The 21,708-nt window shown below is 38.5% G+C and overlaps 2 protein-coding genes across 2 annotated transcripts; one reads left to right on the forward strand and one right to left on the reverse strand.

The window, feature by feature from the left end:
* Positions 1 to 762: 762 nt before the first annotated feature.
* ift74 (intraflagellar transport 74) lies at positions 763 to 17,222 on the reverse strand. The gene is made up of 20 exons (XM_084747058.1): positions 17,008 to 17,222; positions 15,747 to 15,880; positions 15,103 to 15,244; positions 14,879 to 14,927; positions 14,627 to 14,725; positions 14,412 to 14,472; positions 13,941 to 14,000; positions 13,690 to 13,751; positions 6,393 to 6,531; positions 6,201 to 6,263; positions 5,168 to 5,311; positions 4,736 to 4,776; positions 4,296 to 4,375; positions 3,598 to 3,651; positions 2,778 to 2,875; positions 2,470 to 2,596; positions 2,181 to 2,344; positions 1,864 to 1,989; positions 1,151 to 1,211; positions 763 to 1,020 (listed from the first exon to the last, which is right to left on the reverse strand). Exons 2-20 carry the CDS (start codon positions 15,873 to 15,875, stop codon positions 905 to 907), a joined length of 1,815 nt encoding a protein of 604 aa, XP_084603184.1. The 5' UTR covers positions 15,876 to 15,880; positions 17,008 to 17,222; the 3' UTR covers positions 763 to 904.
* On the forward strand, positions 9,789 to 12,007 carry LOC146307225 (uncharacterized). The gene is made up of 5 exons (XM_084747284.1): positions 9,789 to 10,138; positions 10,300 to 10,411; positions 10,746 to 10,833; positions 11,202 to 11,405; positions 11,515 to 12,007. The coding sequence occupies exons 1-5, from the start codon at positions 9,894 to 9,896 to the stop codon at positions 11,844 to 11,846; spliced, it is 981 nt and encodes a 326-aa protein (XP_084603410.1). The 5' UTR covers positions 9,789 to 9,893; the 3' UTR covers positions 11,847 to 12,007.
* Positions 17,223 to 21,708: the final 4,486 nt, after the last annotated feature.

Consider the following 21,708-nt stretch of genomic DNA (forward strand, 5'->3'; position numbering starts at 1 on the left):
TGTTGATCTAGTTCACATTAACAACAAAGACTAAAGACTTTCAGGAGTGGGTCTAAGGTTTGTGGGGTGGAGGGAGTTCATGTTTTTGTTTTTCATGTTCAGTTCAGTTTCCAACTGGATCTGTGCCAAGGACAGTAAAACATGATATCTCTACAGTTCTGATGTCTTTAAGGAGATAAAATCTGGTACAGGGCATGGCACCAATAGCTCCACCTTGTGGTCATTAATAAACTATCATCTCTCTTCAACTCATTATTCAGTTACCACTGATGTCGGGTGATCTTCAGATGTGAATAACATTTCTCGCTGAAAGTTTTTCAGAAGCTGGGCTGGCAAGCAGCAGCAATCACACACATTTTCTTCTGCAAATGCAAAATATAGTTATTTATTACTGTTTAACTCCAATTTTTTAGAGGGTAACAAGGGACATGCTACATTACTACTGTATTGTAAAGTAAATTATTTCCCAGCATTATTAGACTTTCTTAGAGGGTTCCTGTTATGTTTATTCAACAGCACTTGGACTGTATGAGTTTGTGCAGAGATGAGTAAGAAGAAATGCATTCAAATGATCAGCCTACATGGAATACAGAAGAGTCTCCTATACATTTAAATACAAAATACAGTAGATAAATACTTACAAACTTTGAATAAATAGACACATTTTGGTATTTTGTTAAGGACAGTAAGAAGCTACAGTCTGACAAAACACAATCTTCTGTCTTGAGAGTAAAATTTTTACGTTTTTAAGACAGCTTTTGTCAGGAGACAAGTAAGAGTCATCATCATGTACTAACCACTTCATCACCACATTAACTGAACTGTTAGATAACTGTAAGCAGTAACACAAACACTTGCTGTCAGACTGCAGATCTCAAAGTGGAACGTGTTTGTTAATGTGTGTTTAATTCCTGTTGGTTTGCAGGGAGTCAGTAAGACTCTTGTTGTACTCAGCCACTTGTTGGAAGACGCTCTTGGCGACCGAGTCGTAGTCGCTCTCCTGGGATTTCGAGGCGATGACTGATGATACAGTTAAGGAAAGAACACTGGTGTAAACAAACTCACACAACTGTTACCTTTGGAGGTGATAAGTGGAAACCATCCACTCGTTGTCAAGTAACAGACGAAGACAGAGATTTCAGAAGGATACATTCTTTCATTACAAAGTTGTTCTGCTCCAAGTGTTGCCATTTCCTTTCAAGGTTAGCCAGCTAAAAAACAAAGTGCACACACACACCATTAGCATGAGCAGAATAATACAAGTAAGTAACAAGTAACATAAACTTCTGTGCTGCTAAAAGTTGAAGACTGATTGATGGGTGGATGTCATGATAATACTGGCTGAAACTGGTTGGTTCAAACCAAAGTAAGCATGTCATATTTTTTTAAAGGTGTCTCAGAGGAAGAAAGTGTTGTTGATTTTGAGTTAAGAATACATAAACACACATGGTTTCATATTTTTTGGCATATATTGTTAAATCTTTGCATGAAATGATCTTGAAGGGTTAAAAGGGCCTTTTTCATTTCATACCAACTTTAAAAAATGCTGCACTGTGACAGCTTTGTGTGACACGTGCCTGATCTGAGTTTCATTAGTAGTGTGTATTCAGATGGTGCTTTCTTTATTTTTCCCCCCCAACTTTATTAAGTAGACAAGGTGCACATTTGTTTTAGTCTGAGATAGTGGTGCTCTGCTGTGACATCTAGTGGCAGTGAATGTCACATACAACACCATTCATTCTTGGCAAAACAACATACAAACTATAAAAAAACACTATCAAAGAATCAAAATTCTACATCTTTATGACAACTGTAATAAAAACTGTATTTCTATCAGTGTCTGTATAGTGAAAAGGCTCTAACCTGAGCGTGAGTTTCGTTTTCTTGCAGTTTGGCCTTCAGAGCTTCATATTTCTGGTTCATCTCCTCCAGCAGCTGTTTGAATGAATCCCGACGCTGAGTCAGCGACACACGCTCCTCCTGTAGCCTCTGCACCACAACAACATGCATGTGGTTAGCTGACAGTTCAGCTGCCTAATAACTTTGAGTTTAATTAATCAGCAGAATTTAAAGGTTCACAGCGAGCTGATTTGTCTAACTACAAATGAATATGCAGAGAAAAATACATGTAGTACACAGCTGTGATAACCTGGTGAAAGAACTTTTTGTTTCTGTGTTACCTTTTTCTTGTCCTCGGCTGTGCGTCTCAGGGTGTCCAGGTCTCTGTATGTGTGCAGCTCAGACTCCATGGTGCTGACGCGCTCCTTCAGGCTGCTCAGCTCACCTGTGATCTTCCCCTCCAGCTGCTGCACCTTCTCCAGGTCCTGCTGCAGACGCTGCGACTCTGGATGGTGTGGGTACAGAGTGACACTTTGCCAGTTACCATCTGCTCGTTTGGCATGTTTGGTTTAAGGTATGCTGGGACTGTGTGTGTGTGTGTGTGTGTGTGTGTGAGGGAGAGTTACTGACCGGTTGTCAGTCCCCTGGCGGTGCTCTCTGATTGGACCACCTCCGTCTCCTTGCTGACCAGCACCTCCTGCATGTTCCTCAGCTCACTGGCTGTCACCGTATCCACATGACGTAGCCGCAACATGTTCTACACACACATGTCCACACACACACTTAGTCTTCTGTACCACACTTCCCTTCAAATTCCCATCCATGGAATTTTCTTTTGTCTCTCTCCAGCCACTCATCTCCTCCTGTTGCTCCTTCCTTCTTACCCCCATCCCCCTCCCTCCTTTCCTCTTTTTCCCATCTCTCCCCTTGCTCCTCACCCTGCTGCAGTGTTCCAGTAAGGAGACGATGTTCTCCTGGCTCTGTGTCATTTTGTCCTGCTCCTGAGCCTTGGACTCGTCGAATGACTCCAGGTACCCTGAAACAAAAGGAAGACATGAAGGACGTGACCTTCAGTTACTGCTACCTGTATGTAATCGCATTCAAACCAATATGAGGTCATGCAAATACCTTAAAGCTTCTACAGCATGTGCAGGATTTAAAAACACTCTGGCTTTAGCACCTCCTGGTGGTAGCACAGCAAAGTGCATGTTTCCATAGAACTGTGATAGTCTTCATATTCCCATATTCTGTAAACAACTTAGACCACTCATTTCCAAACACTGGATCGTGACCCACAGGTCGGTCACAAGAGAATTTATTTGGGTCAGCATATAAATAAAAGACTATGGAAGAAATTCTTTAATAAAGTATTTAAAATGTGTATATTGTTTCACTGATGAGAGGAGGAAAAAAAGACTGTTAACTCAGCCTGAATTGTTTTTTTTTTGTTTATAAAGTATTTAATGTGTATATGCATGCATAAAGATAATATATGGTGCTGTGGAAATAGCAGTAAGATTGGTCATTAACGTTCAGTAATGCACAAATTAACTCTCCCAAGATTTATTAATAAGAATTAAGTATTAATACGACCTGTTGGGAACTGGGACACAATGGTTTGTCATTTTTAAAAAGCAGGTTGCCAGAAAAAAGTTTGGGAAACACTGACTTTCACACTTAAACAGTAAAAAACAACACCAAACCCTGAAGACACACTGATGGAAATGTACTGTATCGATTATCCAATGATCAACTTACGGTCAATTTCCTCTTCTTTCTTCTTCATCTCCTTGTATTTCTGCTGGCACTCCCCTTATAGAGACAAAAAAAATATATATTAGCATGCAATAATTTCATTATTAGATAGAATCATGATATGCAGCTTTAACTAGTTGCATTGTCATATAGTTTGTGTGTAGGGGTTTGTTCAATTAAAGGCTCATTTATAAAAACAGCATGATCAATCGTTAGTTAATTAGTTTGCCATTCTTGCTGTGTTTTTGTCATTTATGAAGATTCAACAATCTGAAGATGTCACTTTGGGCTCTAGGAAACGTTGATGAGCATTTTTCTTTTTCTTTTTTTTCTTTTTTTTACATTTTATAGACTAAATGATTAATCATCAAAATAATCGTTGGAATAAGATAATGAAAATAATCATTAGTTGCAGCCCTACACCTGTGGCTTTGGTAAACTGTCATAACATAGTGATTATTCAAGCAATTTATTGAAAAAATAATCAGCACTTGATCTGCTAATAAATAAAAATGATTGTTCAACTCTTAATATATTGCCAAAAAGAAGACTGACAAGCCTGTGATGGAGTGTACAGTGTCATGCCTGGTTTACAGTGTTCCACTGACAAGATGTCAGACGTTAAGGGGAAATTTTTCAAAAGCATACATGAGGTAGAAATAACTGTGACAGAGAAATGAAAAACTGCAATCCAGTGTTACCCTGTGCTTCCTCGGAGTCCTGCTCCAGCTGCCGGATCTCCTCTGTGATTTGTGCGGTCCTTTCCCTGATCTCTGTAAGCCTACACACACACACACACACACACACACACACACACAGAGTAAACATCACATTACACAGAAACACGATTAGCTTCAAATTCATGAGCACATAATTTTGAGGTCGCATTTGCCTTTTACCAACTTACAAGTTTTTCAACATTTAACTGAATCCATTTATGAACCAACCATCTGAACCATCAAAAATATTTTGATAACCTCCAATAAAAGATGCTGTGAGATACTGAAACCTTAACTATGGCTTTACTTGATCTAATTTGGCTTCATTCAAGTAATTTATAAAAGAGAAACTGATTGGAAGTTGTGAGTCACAGTGTTTTGGTGTGACAACATGGCATGTTGTGTTTCACATGAATACATACTGTCTCTCCATGCTGGCGATTTCCTGGTTGTCCTCTTTCACCTGGAAAACAAACCAGCAACTTAAACTGTTTGTTTACTAAACCTAATTCTTCAAATCTGTAAAATAAAAAATACTCTAGGATACAGTATTTACTGTCTATATTCTTTACAGTGTGAGATCCTGCAGTCAGTGTTGATGTCGCCCTGTCTGTCTCATCACTGACAACCTCTATTTTCAGTCTGCCTGCATTAAATTGTTCATCTGACACTGTAATTCAGTGCTCTTGATTTAATTTTAATAATGTTGAGTTTATCGCAATTACATTTAAATGAACAAAATGTGGATTATGTTTGTAATGAATGCAGTTTATATTAGTCGAATAATATAATGTAATATTGTTGTCTAACTCAACTTTACGTTCTTGATTCACAGCTGTTCCTGTGAAGCTCACCTGTTTGAACAGTTTCTCTCTCTCCTCCTGTGGGGAGCCCAGGCTCTTGTGCTCAGCCTCCATGGTGTCTCGCTTCACCTCCAGTGCTAACAGGGTCTCATGAAGCCGGACCACCTCCTGCTTTATGTGCGAGTGGGCCAGCTCCTGCACACAGCAGAGCGGAGGTTAAAAACAGCTTGTACTTCTCATGTTGTCAAGAGACCAGAATTTGAAATTAGGACAGAATACTAGTATTAAAACAATGACTCTCATGATATCTTCTGATACCGCAGCACAATTAAAAGTCCTAGCACACAAAATAGTACATTTTTTTCCTTCTTTTTATTAACAACCTGCACACAGTGCTGGTAAGGAAAAAGTGACTGAACACTGTCTAGTTTTCTTCTGCTGCAAGACAAATTTTAGGTAGGACAATAAAAACTGAGCAGAGGTCTTCAATGAATGGTTTTAATAACTTGGTACTTTTGATACGACTGAATGTAGAATTAATGGATACTGTACTGTTTCACATGTGGTACCAAAAAAGTATCCAAATATTATCAATGAATTATTGAATTATTAATGATATTATTGGGAGTGTTTGTTATATACTACTAGAAAGTAATGACAAAAATGTGAAAGAAACCATTTTGCACTTGATAAATTATTGGCAGCATTATTATTAGTGTTAGATTACTCTTGCTGCTAAATCTGTTGTTCTTTATGTCTACAGTGATGTCACAGTGATGTCATCAGTGTTAAGGAAGAACTAGGCTATTTCAGCTGGGATTTCTCCACCTCTAGGTCACCTAATGCTGGGTTTTGGTCCACAAAGTAACAGCTAGGTACATGTAGGCACTGCTGGCACAGTTCAATGACTAATAGAACTCTAATAGAATGCTTTTCTAGTCAATATGGCAGCGCTGAAGAATTTATTGCTTTCAGTGACTGCATTTACCATCAGCACTGACATCCACTTAAACAGCACTGGATCTTCCATCCATATATTAACCCTTGCTTTCACCCCCCCACTTCTCTGTGTAACCCTACTCACTGCTTCGTGGACCTCCTTCCTGGTTATCAGAACGTCCAGCTCCTCCTGGAGAACAGTCAGCTCCTGCAAAACAAAAAACAAGAAGGACATGAGAAGAGAGGAGAATGTATCATCACTGCAGTATCATGCATACAGTTTGCTAAAACTTAATTAATTTGTGAAAAAGAGCAGTAATTTAACAACATCAGACACCTGTAGCAGTTCCTCATTGGCTGCTGTCATGGTGAAATACTTCTCTTGCTTTGCGGCTGGCATTGACTGAATAACCTCATCAGCGACGCGTCTTTCCCTCCTGATCTCCTCTTCAATCGCCCTGATAGCCTCCTCTCTCCTGCAGAGCAAACACAACAGACAGACGAGTTTTTTGTTACATTTTTTTTTAAATTTTTGCTTTGCTTTAATTAGTTAATATTATTTGGAGGGAGACATGTGACAAAGGCTCTGGGTCCAAACCCAGGACAGATAGAGATAAGACAGCTAAATAGATAAAGAACGGATTCAGAGAAGGAAGTGTGGAGGAGATGTCCTCCCTCCCCTCTCTTATCAGTTCCTGTATCTCATCGTTGTCCTTTGCTTTTATACTGGTGATGGAGACATGCCTGTTTTTTGAGAGACCACCATGTTTGAATAGCTGTTGTTTGATTGTGGATTTTAGTTTAATATGTCGAATTTGCTGCACTTAAATAAGTTGTGATTGGCTGCTACCTTGTGCACACTTTTCTTGCCTTTATGTGATAGGACAGCTAAAGAGCAGACAGGAGAGGGAGGTGAAGAGAGAGGGGATGACACGCAGCAAAGGGTCACAGGTGGGAGTTGAACCACCGGCCACTGCAGAGGACTGACAGCCTCCATACATGGGGCGGACGCTCTACCAACTGAGCTAAACAGCCGCCTCAATATTTAAAGGTTTAAGTGAGAGGTGATTCCAACAAGAAAAAATGAAGAAAGGAGGAGTGACGACATCAATCAGAAATGTTTATCTAGCTGTAGCAGTGTGCAAGTCAACCTTCAGGTTTTACAGCAGCAAGGAACAAAGGTCATTTGTTGTGCTGGCTGCATCAGGTGACAGGTGAAGTCAAGTTCTTCTGAGTGTCCGTACAAGTACAGGTAAGAGTTTTTGATTATTATTCAGTAAAACTTATGGAATGAGATACAAGTCTGAGATAACAAGCATTACAGAAAATCAACAGTAGCATTGATAGATGCTGTCCTGTATGCAGGTTTAAGGTTAGTCAGCAGACACATATCTACATGGGTTCATAAAAGGAACAGGTGTGCTTGTTCTCACTGAATATCAGGTTCAAGAAGTTCAACGTTTGTTTTTTTTCCAAATGATATCCGGAAAATAAGAGACACTCCACTGTATGTGTGCCAGTGTAATTCTAATGACTTTGTGATGTTCTTTCAAAAAGAACTCACTGTATCCTGATAAAGGTTTTATGCTGAACCGCGTCAGCAGATTCCTCAGTTCATTACATGTACATAAAAATATCAAACAGCAACCAGGACACTAAGTTTTCATTACTAATTGTGTGTAACATTTTGTCTTAACATCTAGAGGGGAAAATAAATAACATGACTGCCATGATCACCCATACTAAGCTTTTGTTTAAGGAGTTGACATGGTTCTGTGCAACGTCTCTTCACAGATAACCACGTTTACATGAGGTGTTTCACACTTAGGTCAGTGTCCAGGAGAAAACATGTTCTACAAGCTAACAGATAAAAGCAACTCAAAGGAGTTCAGCACTGAGTAATCGCAAAGATGTATTTACTGAGCACCTGTTAGTTACCTTAAAGGTATAGTTCACCGCAACATGGAGACATTAGCTATAGAGATGTCTGCTTTCTGTCCAATATAATGGAACTAAATGTCCAAAGCACACACACACAGGAAAAAAAAGAATTGAATTGAATTTCAAAATCCTGACCAGGTTACTCAAGAAAATTCACAGACCTTATTGGTTTCATGTTGTAGTTACTTTCTTTCTGCAAGCAGAATATACCAGAACTACTTTCTTTTCTACTAAAATGAAAGTGTTGAAATGAAGCTGTTCACAACAAGGTATGTGGATTATCTTGAGTAACCTGCTCATGATTTTTGGAAAGAGACTGGTTTTGAATGTTTCAAATGTACTTTTTGGTGCTTTGAGCACCACAAGCTGAGTTTCATTTAGTTCCAATATTAATGGAGTGAAGGCAGACGTCTCTACGGGTGATATCTCCAAAACTCTGTGACTCACATCAACACTATCCAGATGGATAAACAGCACTGCAGGCCAGGGGAAAAATATGTATTTTTGATTTTAGGATTAACTGTTCCTTTACACCCAACATGAAAGCTGTTTCACTGACAAAATATAAAACATATTTCCCCAGTTGCTGCTATACATGCTCCTTCTTTAAACATCTGTCACTATGCTATACTTCAAAAGAATAAATAGGTGAAATTTAGTAATATAAAATTAATCTGCAACAACTCTGTCATTCAATTATTTATTTTATGAAATTTATCAAGCAAAAGATCTAAACATTTTCCAGCTCCACCTTATCAAATATGTGGCTTTCTATCTTTTCTCTTCATTGCATCTTTGTAAATATACAGAGACATAAATGGTGTCTGGGTCTTAGACTGTTGTATTCTGACATTTTACAGACTAAACATTTAGAAAAAGAATTGTTCATTGCAGTTATGGGCAATTCTATAATCAGGTTCTACTCTTATTATCTGAGTGTAAACAACTACATGGTTCATGATAACTAGGGGTGCAACGATACATCAGTCTAGATGGATATATTGATTTAGTGTTCAGTGATCCAATCATATTGATGCAAAGTGAAAATATCAATCGATATTGTCATCTTTACGATTCATCTCTATTTTGAAATTAAAAATGGCTTGAGCTTTTTGTGTTAAATGGACACATATATTGTCTGATATTTATCGTAGACCCCTGAATTGAATCAAATCAAAACCATACTGTTGTAGACTTTGTGATATCGGTAAATATCGCATTGTTGCCCAAAGAATTGATATAATATCATATAATGATATATGATGATCAGGTGATGAAACTGAAAGTTTGTTGCATATTGTCACCACCCTAGTGATAACATGCAACAAAGTTGGAAATCATTTTGCACACTGGAACTAAAAAGTAGAATCTGTGGTGTAGCAAAGCCATCTTTTACCCAAGCTGGATTCTATGAATGTGTGCAGGTCAGAGCTAGAAACGTCAGTAGAAGGAACAGCAGAAACAAGCTGTTCCATCATTTGGGCAGGCAGATTAACATCTCAGCATCCCAGGTACAACAGGCTCATTAGAAAGTATTGATTACCCAGAGTGCTTTATGTTTTTTTAAGGATACGATAATGGAATGGTGCTGGCAGCCTCTTCTGCTGCTGTGGTTGACTGCAGTAGGAACAGTGAATGCTGTGTTTGTGGATGAAGACAAACTGGTAGGAAATGTTCTATTGTTTTATTTTTAAGCTGACACTCTCGCAGTGAGAGGAGATGATTTTTCATCTGACACTCTGATCCTGAGCGATGATATTGTTCCTCAATCACACAATTACTGTTTTTTTGTGTGCTTTTTTGTATTTACGTTTCTTTCTGTCTGTCTGTAGGTGTATATTGATATTGTTTATCTATTATTATAACTGTCCATTAATCCTTTACTTATCAGGACATAATGAATTTGACCAACAAGTCTCTGCAAGTCATTCCTCATGGTGGCAACAGTTCTACTGTTACTGATTTGGTGATCACAGACAGTCTCATTACACTGAATGACACTGACAGACTGGCCCTGGCTAGTTATCCCAAACTGTTTGAACTCCACCTGGATGGTAACCTGGTTACCAGCATACCAGCCAAGTACTTCTCTGTGGTACCAAACCTGAGAGTGCTGTCACTGTCTGGGAACAAAATCAGCAGGTAAACAAAAAACTAATAAAGTCATCTGTAGCGCTCTAAATGTTCAGAGTAAAATAAGGCGAGAGATTTGTTACTGATTAGCTAAGACCTTAAACTACCACTGCTTCTGCTAGAATAATTACTGCCTTTACAACTGATCCTGCTATTGCGTGTTACTGCAGCCTGGACAAAGAGGTTTTCTCTGGTCTACATATCCTGACAGAGCTGGACCTGTCCAACAATCTGCTGACAAGTCTCCACACACAACTATTCAGAGGGCTAAATGACCTACAGGTAAACCAATACTCCCTTCCAAAATTTATTAGGACGATTAATTATCAGAATAAAACTTAATATTAGGTGACATGTTTGCACAATCGTGTGTCAAGCTTAAGTTTTCCTTCTCTGCAATTCTTTAGTGCTTAAAATACAACTGAAATGCATTATTGTCAAAAGGAGAGAGAATAATGTGTTCAAGTGAAATATTTAGTCACTCCCCCTGTCTATGGACCAGGGTTGTTTCTATGCAAAAGAAAAGAAACAAGTGTAATCCTGGCCGTCCATCAGAAATCTAGTTGTGTTAACAAAGTTATCAATCCATTAACGTGACCCTGTCTACTTTCATCAGGTGCTAAACCTACAGGGAAACCCCTGGAATTGTTCCTGTTCTCTGCTGAGCACGATTGAAGAGGTTACAGCAGCAGGAGTTGAGATTGGTAATCACTTCCTTTATAAGGTCCTTTATAAACTTTCAATACAATAGCCAACAGGTGACCCTTGTGATCTAGGCCGGTTGAGAATTATTAACTTACAGGGCACAAAATTAGCACCAGCCAGATACCAGTAAAATATGCAAGTGTCTGGTAGATTTGCTTCACTCACCAGCCAAACAAACAAACAAACAAACAAACAAACAAAACAATTAAAATTGTTGTGAATATTCACTAGTCATTTGGTTGGTTAGCATGCGATGATGACAACATCCCAGCATAGTCTGAGTTTTTTGCATCATGGCTCTGTTTCTGTGATCCAATGACATATCTTTTTTTTAAAATACTCTTATATGTTATGTCTGGCTCTACAGGGGGACCACAAATCACCTGTGCTTTTCCAGAAAATCAGGCTGGAAGGGATCTTTTGCAGGCTACAGCTGAATGTCACCCATCAACCCCACCCACCTTCACTACAGACCCACAGAAACCATCAACACCAGTCAATGTTCAGCAGACTTGGGGCTCATCCACTACCTTAAAGACCACAGCAACAAGACAGAAACAAATCAAAAAAGGTAAGATGTGGATATTTTACCCAGTTTCTTATATTTAACCATTCTTCTATTATAAATATAACTTAACAAGCTCACTAAGCTCCCATCTCCATCCTGCAACCCCAACTAGACCAGACACCTGTGCTCGGCAATTCATGGAAGTTCACAGCATGTGTTGTGGCCTTGGCAATCTGCACCTCCATGCTCATCATATGTGCCATAAAGGGGCCTTCCTGGTACAAGCACTTCCACAACTACCGTCATCGGAGACTATACCATGAAGAGGATGAGGAGGAGGAGGAGAACGGCGTGTCAATAGTCTTCTCAGGGACAGGAAGATATATGAACCATCAGACATTCACCTTTGAGCAGGAGAACGGCCGGGTACAGGAGGAGGAGGAGCAAGAGGAGCAGGACGAGGATGAGTATTTTGAGGATCCATACATCAAGAGGGAAGAGTGACATGTAGAAGAGGAGGCATCAGAGAGCGATGAAGATGCGAAAAGCAGCTGGTGAACCAGCAGCCATTGTCCATCACTATGTTTTTATGCACATTTTCAAGTATCAATAAGAAAAGGTTAATGGAAACAACAAAATTACAAGAAAACGTCCTCTATTTTGACACTCATATCAAGAATGTTGATGTGTTTCATGGGAGATTGAAACACCTTTTCTAAGTTCACTATGATGTAGTGAACATTTAACTCTCATGCTTGATCAGCTGTTTACACTCCAAGAGAAGAAGAAGCTGTTTCTTTTGTTGACACTGACTGTTTAATGACAGAATAATTACAACTTTCCCTTTCCTGGTTGGCAAACAAGTGGTTTAGTTTCCAATTTGCAACCTCTATTTCTTCTACTCTGTTTATTAATGTAGCCTATACTACCAACTTTGGATGACGCTATGCTTTGCACAGCCTAACTTGCTTACTCTAAAAGAGTTGATGGCATTTTCTTTTTTTTCCTTTTCTTTTTGTGACATTTCAATAGTTTGCTTCAAATTCACATGGCAAGTATAGAGAAAAATGGCTAATTGCAGGATGTTGAATGGTACTAAAAAATACTTCCTCTAGATGGATATGTACAGTATACAATGCCACAGGTGGATAAGCTAAATAAAATAATTAAGCTTTGTTTTCTACACACTGTTTAGTATTGTTATTCTAGGAGTCACTAACACCTTGTTCTTGTGAGTCCTAATGCATGATTATTGTAATGTTGGTTATCATGTAAAGTGTTTCTACTGATTTTAACATTACTCTGTAGAATGACGTTATTGCCATAAATATGAAATAAAAATTGGAGTTCTTGCTCTACGACGGCCAAATCAAACAAATCAAGTCTAACATGGAAGGACCACTCAAACTGCACTCCACAGATCCATACTTAAGAGGTATGAACACAGATGTGTTGCCTCCTTGTATATTTAAATTAAAACAATTTACAACCACCCAAGATAAACCATGTCATGAGAAGCTTGGTGTCTCTGAACAGCTCAGCAGTTCTTCATTGACAAAGTTTACGAGAAGTCCTCAGAAGAGAAGGCAAGTTAAGAGAGCAAGAAAGATGTGATGCAGAATCAATGCTGTGTGCCACTGAATGAGTCTTTTACTCCAACTGCCTTGTTTGCAACAGAGTCAAAAACACTAATTTCGCTCTATTATAGAGAAAGGGACTGCCTGTTTACCTTCCCTTGCAAGTCTGTATAAGATTTTATTCTTGTTTGACATACAGTATCATTCACCAGCTGCTTACAACTAGGTCTACTTTCATTTTAGCTTCTGAGCCTAAAGTTAGCTAACATGCTTTTGAAGAATGTTTACAAGTGGGTCAGAACCACAAACTCTTTTATCTGCTTCAATCATTTTGTACAATGTAACATTTACAGCCTTTTTGTACTCTCCATTTTAAACACTGCTCTCAAAACCAAGTGACAATTGCCTTGTAAATATTCACAGAACACACTGTGGTTCAGAATGTTGTTTAACATCATTTACAGTACATGTTCATGACATTCATGAAAGACATGACCATGGCAAGTAATCAGTTTCATTAACCAATTATGGATGACACTAAAACCATTAAAACCTTATAAAATACTTATTTTTTCTTCTATTCAATTTTTTCTTCTATTAGATTTTTTTTATCGTCATTTCATCATCTGACGATCATTAAATATAAGTTTAAGAAGAGGATTTCCTAACATAAATCCTTACTCCAGCGATCTCAAGCATCACAACTGTGTTTGAGAGGACACCCTGTTATAACCAAAACATAATAACAATAATAATAAGTAAAAACTTACTCTCTCCGCTCAGTAAAGATTCTATCAATGCTTTCAGCCTCGTTGTTATTCTGTGCTTTCACCTGGCAGAGAGGAGAGGAGGGAAAATGAAAGGAATGAGAGGAAATTCTCATTATAGTTGCAATAAGGAACAGTCTGTCCATGTTTTACCCCAAATTAGCATGTTGAATCACATCTTTGACTTGAGTCCTGATAGATTTTAAGCAGGTGGTGTCAGAAAAGTTACCATCTTGCTTCCATGGTGTACTTACAATGTTGTAGTCATTGATCATTTCCTCCATCTCTGTGTTGGTGTTGAGTTTGTCCACCAGCTGGGAATAAAAATAAAAATTTAAAAAATTACATTTACATCAACAAATGACCAAAATCTAGCAATAATTTGGTAGGATTCATCACATATTTAAGAAGGGAATCACAACACATTGTAAACCACTGAAGATTTGGACACCAGGACACTATTAATATTGAAATTATGTTTAATTATCTTTGAAGTATACTGACTTCGCTGCCAGGACATTTCCCATCATTTACGTGTTTGCATTTCCTGTTTTTGCACTCACTTTAGGCCATTATGGATAAAGCTCAATACATAAAGTGTATATTTGTTGTAAATATTTGTTCTATTTGTTGGTTCAGTAGTTTGCCTGTAGTATCCAAGAAGAAGAATGATTTTCCGGTGGCTACTCATTGAAAATAATTACAAATAACAGCTAAATCTTTACCATGTTGTAGTCAGCAAGCTGGCCTTGTAGATCCTTAATCTCTGTAGCCAAGCCTTCAGCTCTAAAGGATAAAGACAACAAAGAGTTAGCCTTTTTTGCTCAATGAGTATTTCTTCTTATATCTATGAATATTTTAAGCCCGTTGAATGCAGAAGGTCTAAACGCAATTGGATGATACAGTCTGTAATCACAAGCATCACAGCACTAACACTCACCTTTTCTCATAGGAAAGATAAACAGAGTTCTCCTGATTGTAGTTGTCGATCTCTTTATGCAGTTTACTGGTCTCTGTAGTTAATTCATTGATCTTACTCCTGATAGCACAACAACAAAAACATTCAGTGTTAAATGGCAAAACTTGATCAGTGTGTACCAACAAGTACCTTTAAGAAATGGTTGCCCTGGTGGGAACAACTACTGCTTAGTAAAAATTAATACCAGGTAGGACTAATGGTAACATGAGTTACCTCAGAAGGCCCAAGTAGTAGGACTTATCCAGAATTTGTCTCTGAGGTCCTTTGGGGGATGAAGGAAGGAAGGAGGCGATGGAGAGAAAAATAGAGACAGGTGAGACTTATAATTATGTAATGTTTGTTTTAACATGGTGCACAATGCCTGCCCTCAACATTAAACCATTCAAATACAAACCTATCCATGTGAAGAGAGTAGGCTGACATCACATGAAACTTACCTTTCATGCCAGTCTTCATCCCGCTGAGCCCCTGTTGGGTCACAGGTCGGTCAGTCACTTTGATCGGTGCTGACAGGACTCCAGGGGTGGCGATCGGCATGCCGCTCCTCAAACCAGGGTGACCACTTGTACCTGGCACCATCTGGATCAAAAATGAAAGAATATAACTCAGTGAGACTGGGGTTCTGCAGCTCATTTGTGGAAAACATTAATATTAAAAGTTAAGACTAGCTACAAATACTGCAACATCTAAAGACATAGACTGATTATGTAATGAAATACTGACTTAGTAAATCAGGTGCTAATTATGTGCACATCACAAATACAAGCACAAACTCTCCTTGCACTAAAAGTGGGCTGTTTGAGAGTTACAATTGCTAACATGTAAACAAAATCTATGATAATTTGGATGTCAGTCTTTGTTAAATCGGAACATTTTAAAAAAAAAAAAAAAAAAAAAAAAGAACTTTGCATTAGATACCCTCACATATGTTGTCTGCCAAAATACATTGGCCTAAGATATAAAAAGAGGCTAGGGCACTTACTGATACCTTTGGGCTTTTGTACCCATGTCATTTACTATCCTCACATGAAGACCACTTGTATCTCAAAGTTAAAATGCATCCAAGCTGCAGTTTACTTACCCCAGTTGCAACACGTATCGCTGTAGGAGGAGGTCTGACGGCTGTTGGGGGTCTTCCAGCACCAGGGAGCACAGATCCACTTCGGCTCATTGGGCGGCCCATTCCAGAGGGAGGCCGCTGGCTTGCCATGATGCCTGAATGACACGTTAACAATAACAATAACCAGTTAAGAGATCAAACATTTGGAGCTGATGGGTGGAAACAGATTCATATATTTTTCCATCCATCCTCATTCTACCTACACCTGATTAGCATTTCATTGGCTGAACACATCTGATCCGACTAAAATGGTGTGATTAGAGGAGGGAAAGATGGAGAATGTAGTGTTTTCACAATTTCTGACTTTTCTAAATTTCTGACTGAACTGCTTTATAGACTAAATTACTAATTCTGAAGATAATCAGCAGACAAATCGATAACAAAAATAACGGTTAGCTGCAGCCCATCTTTTTTGATGCAAAAACCTTGCTCACAATGGACCAAATGTAACTTTTTTTTCATTCTGTGTCAATTTTCCTACATGGATAAATTGATCCTTTTTGCACTTGAAGAATCTTTTTTTCAGTATTTAGCCTTTTTTTAATGAAATGGGACTGTTAATTTCGGCTACATTCACTGGACATTATCTTTTGAAAAGCTTTGATTCCAGAACCCAAACTCTCTTCACGATTTATTGACTCTGACTTTTGTTTTAGGACAGGTATTCAGATTCATATATATTGACATGCAAGCATGCAACTGAATGCTGCCCAATTTATACTTACATCACTGATTCCAAGTCTGGGAAGTTATAAGACAATACACCTTTATCACAACAGCCATATTAATATGAAATAGGAGGTTAAACAGGTTTAATTGATGAACTTTGTGAAGATCCCATTCCATTTAGTGTAGCAGAGCCTTCCACAGCGAGCCAATAAGTATAATAAGGGCATCCTGACTTTTGACCATAGGAATGGAACCTTAATTAGTATCAAGGTCTACTGCCAGGTAGCTTAGGTTAATGCTAAATTCAAATTTAAGGTACAGTCAGACCGACATCTTCATCGTTATGACAAAATAAACACTCTCTGTAAGACAAATTGTAACAACTGTGGCTAAACTCATGTCGGTCGTAGCATTTGTAGTAAATTAGCCATTTAGCTTTAGTTTACCAAACGCCTAGCATTAACCAGAGTTAGCATAACTCTAGCATTTATGTCGTTGCCGCAGAGTAGCATGGATAAGCTAGTCGCTATGTTAGCAGTTAAGTGTTTCATACCTCAAACAGAACTTCTTCTTCGTCGTTTTCGTCGACAGTTCAAGCCCCTAAAATCTAAAAAACAAAGCGGATGTTCAGTTAGCTAGTTTCCCGAGGGGAATATATCAACAAAAAGGTGAAAACTACCGACATGCTAACTGTTAATTAGCTATAAGAAAGTCAGCAGCCGAAGATGATGTTGACGTTACCGCAGTAACCGTCTTCTTCTACTGAGGTTAGGCAGAGCCGTAGTTGAAAAGAGCGCTGCTGCCCCCACAGTCCTACAGCGGGAATGTAGACCGCAGACGAAGGTTCAAAATCCACTTTTTACGGCGTTTTTCTGTCAGCTTCATACATTTTTCGCCTTTGAGAACCACAACTTTCGGCACTCGATAAAAACTCGTCGGTGTTTCTCGGTTGGACTGATTTGAACAACCATAAACATACAAAACATTGTTTGCTGAACTGCCTCCTCAGGAAAAAATACGTCATGACGTCATACGCAAACAAGCTATTGGTTAAATCTTCGTAACAGGAGCGATGTTCTCATTCATGTGTTTACCTACTATTTCATATCGAAATGGTTGCTGTGAGGAAGGTTTCACAGCAAGTTCTGGAGCTGTGGGCCTAAACACCGGTGTAACACCACAGTGCAATCGAAGACAGGTCCTTGCATTTGTGACATTAATGTCTTTTATTACAGTATTGTTCGTTATGAGATTGGATTGTGATTACAAGGTAGTTTGGTAAGGAAATCAGGACTCCGGCTATCTAATCAGGTGCCAAAATGAGACACTTCAACATATTAAAGCTTAAGGAGTATGACTTAAACATGACTTTTCTATTCCACAAGGCTCCACTAGAGGTCAGTGTCCATCCTTGTTTGGGCTTTAGTAGAACTCTACCACTGGTTCTGCAGACAACTTCAACAGCTTCATCACACTTCGCTTTAGCATGTACATATGCATATATATATATGTGTGTGTGTGTGTGTGTGTGTGTGTGTGTATGGATACATACATAATCTAAGAACTTACCCTGAAATAGCTGCTAACATCCACAACACGGCTGAGAAAATGGTAACCCAACAAGGACGTCATAATTGATGTTTTCCACAGGTGACATCTTCACTGTCTATGTAAAAACACAGGTGCAACTGAGCATAATAATGGCTGAATTGCATTTAGGTGGTTTCAGGCTCCTGGTTTTGTGTATGCTAGTTATTAGTTACATCTGTGACTCTCCTGCAAAGACAGTAAAAATACCTGGTGAGAAAAAGAGATGCTGCTGCAAAGTACTGTAGCAGTGTCCTGTTTCGGGGTTGTATGCGGTCATACTTGCCAACTAAAAAATTGGCAGGATTTCAAAGCCAAAAAAAATTGAGTTTAAGAGACTTTGATTCCTCCTTAATTCTCAGGAAAGAAGGCAGAATTCGCCACCCCTCTGGTGTGAACTTGTATAAATCACTGGCATAAACTAATCATCAGTTTTCTTTCATATCTTTTGCCCTACCTCTAAAGGAAAATTGATGCCACAGATTTTTTACAAAATGCATGCCCCATTTCCTTTAAAACATTCCTTTCCTGGAATCGTAGGGGTTATATACACTGTCAGAAACAATTATGATAATGAAAAAGGAAAAAAAGATCTGAAATTTTGTCATAAACTGGGAGAAGTACAGGAGAACTGTGATTCCAAGAGTAGTGCAGTGAAAAACAGGAGTCTCCTGGGGAAATCAGAAGGGTTGACAAGAATATTTGTGGTAAGGTATCGGTATCGGTACATAGACTTGTATTTTAGGCAGTATCAGAGGACAGAAGAAAGTTAAACAAAGACGAGAGTTTTAGTCCATTTTATTTCATGTTCAACAATCACATCACTAATTAACAAGTAATCACAATAAACACTTTTTTTTCCAAACCAAAAAATAAAATTCAAATTAATGAAAAAAAAAAAATTAAAATAAAATAAAACCACAAAAAACAATGAGGAGGTTCTGCAAATGACATAGTAAGTCTACCTAACACATCCCATTGTTGTTTTTCAGCATGCTCTGCAGGTACAGTAGGTGTTTATTATTAGCTAGTGTTACACTTGCATGTCTGGTATGAGTGCAGTGGCGGTAGATGAAGCTCTACGAACGCTCCTTGGGTAGATTACGTTGGGGGAGGGGGAGCGTTTATTACACGACCTGGCAGCTACAGTTAGTCTTGTCAAACCTCAGACAAGGATGTGTTAGGGTCTCGCTCTGTTTGTGTGTGACTCTCCTGGGCAGGCTGCTGCTTTATGGCTGCAGCCGGTACGTTTTGATATGCAGTACTCCCGAATTACAGGCCTATACGTTGACCTCTACACCTAACTAGAGATTCCCTGTGCCCACTGTGATATACAGTGTCATGTGTTTCAGGTGCATTAGCTTCAGTCCCTTTCAGCTTTGTTTTATTTTCATATTAACCCGCACAGGTCCTGAATGAAAAGCCAGTCAGATCATTCTTCTCATCTCTTAAGACTGGGCTTGATTTAATAATATGTCGATATAATTGTGCACTACACACTTTGTTAAAATGTCTTAAACAATTTAAGCTCTAAATTGCCAGTTAAACATTTCTAAATCAAGCTGCTTTAAATATAATCAGATTTATTGAGATTTTAAAGACTTTCTAAGTGTTGTATTGGGTTCAGATCTTGTTGTGCACATCCTTTAATCCACCCTTTGTGAAACTGGCTGTCACAAATCACACAAAGTATTCATCCCTTCGACCATGAGAGCACAACCACCACGAGGCTACAGGAACACAACGATAAATACATATACAAAAGTGTTGCGTCTTTAGTACAATATATCTCAAAAGACATTCTTTCACTTCAGTGGCCCCTTTCTAATGAAAAAGGCAGACTTTTTCAACTCATCAATACTAATAATCAGAGTAATAGTCGTAATAGTCATGATAAAATGCTTCCTCCCCTTAGAACCTTTAGAGGTACATGGACATAAGAGCCGGAACAACCTCGAAAAAAAACCCCAACCACCCACCCACCACCCCACGATGCTGTTGCTGTCCTGTCTTTTGTCTTTCTTTTGTTTATTTTAGGGCCATAAAGAGTTTCATCAGCGATAAAATATCTATATACATCCATGTGCAATCTCGTAAGTAGTGGTAAGTAAAAACTCTGGGGTGAAAGCAAAGCTAAAACACGGTTGTGGAGAGGCACAAGGACAAATTTAGCTATAGGCGACAGCCGTGGCACAAACGAAGCGATTCAACTATTCAATGACAGCTGCTCTTTAAGCAAACACTCAACCTTCAGCTGACAGAAGAGAACTCCAACACTTTCAGAAGACTTTAATTAGAAGTTATTGCCCATTTTCATCTTTCATTAAAGGCTCTATTTTCTTATATTCAGTTTAAAGGGATTTGAATATAAAATGATGAATGGATCTGAATTGAAGTGTGATCCATGACTGGATAATAGAATGAGGGCACTTTATTGCTCTGTTCATGTTATGACACAAAAGCTCATTCATACTTAGGCCGAGTCTTTGAGGAAAACTTCTTCGTCGAGGGGGATTTTAATTGTTAATTAAACACCACCACTTCATCACAGTGAGCACTTTGTTATACTGAAGCATTAAGGTGCAATTTAGTTCTGTCAAAGCTTCTACACAAATCATTAATAAAGTGACAATTTGACTTTAAAAAAACTCAGGAGTGTTTTCTGTAGGGGGCAGTCAATGGAGCTTTGGTCTTAAAATGTCATTAAAAATATATAATTGATCAAATTGTTCAGTTTCTGCTAAGGCATTTGCCACCATCCAACTTTCTTTTTACTGAATTTTCTTTACGTTCAGTCATTACATAAACTAAAGCATTGTGATGGATATAGTGTATGCAAACCAAATCAAAACTAGTGTGAGTGGATATGTGTTATAACTAGTGCTGGTACTGAACACTTCATCAGATTTAGGTAACACAGGGTAGTGACAAGTCAAACCAAAATGTATGGGTCAGATTCATAGCTAAATCTTTTATGCATAGTATTTGATTAAATAATTTCAGAAGCAAATTATTACTTTTTATTTTAGAACTGAATATTTAAGCAAGGTCTTTCAGCTCATTCATTTACAGTCTGCAGCTTTACTGTCTGGTTCAGTTTCACTGCTCTCATTAGCCTTTTTTTTCCAGCCTTGCCAGGCAACTGTTTTGAGCAAAACAGTTCGTACAAACCCAAAGTACGTTACCTGTCCAAAACCAAACGGCAGACAGACACATGTAGCAGCTAGCTGGTGAATATAGAAAGTGAATATTGGACTTCATTTCGCAAGATAGACACCAACATGACTCCAAATAAATGCTTATGTGGCTCTATATCTGCTGTTAGTTAACATGTTCTCTGTCATAACTTCTTATGGCAATAATATTTCTGTATTCTGTTGACAGCTTATTTGTGGAGCCGTCAAGTGGCCTGAAAGAAAAGCTGATGTAGGTTTAAGATGTCCACAAAAGTTGGTTTCGATTGATATCAGCTGATATACTACAAATGAGATGACATTTACCAATTGCAGTGGCCGATGTTTATCAGTTGTGTTGACTTCATTTTGCACTCACTGAATGTTGTGTTGATTATTTGTAGTCGGACTCGACAGTCACCAGCTGCTGTTTTCAGAGAAGAAGCCAATGGCTGAACTCTGATATGACGTATGAGGGCAAAGGGCGCCACATT

Source organism: Lutjanus erythropterus, chromosome 21 (genome assembly GCF_056507025.1).
Source record: "Lutjanus erythropterus isolate fLutEry1 chromosome 21, fLutEry1.hap2, whole genome shotgun sequence".
Lineage (NCBI taxonomy): Eukaryota > Metazoa > Chordata > Actinopteri > Lutjaniformes > Lutjanidae > Lutjanus > Lutjanus erythropterus.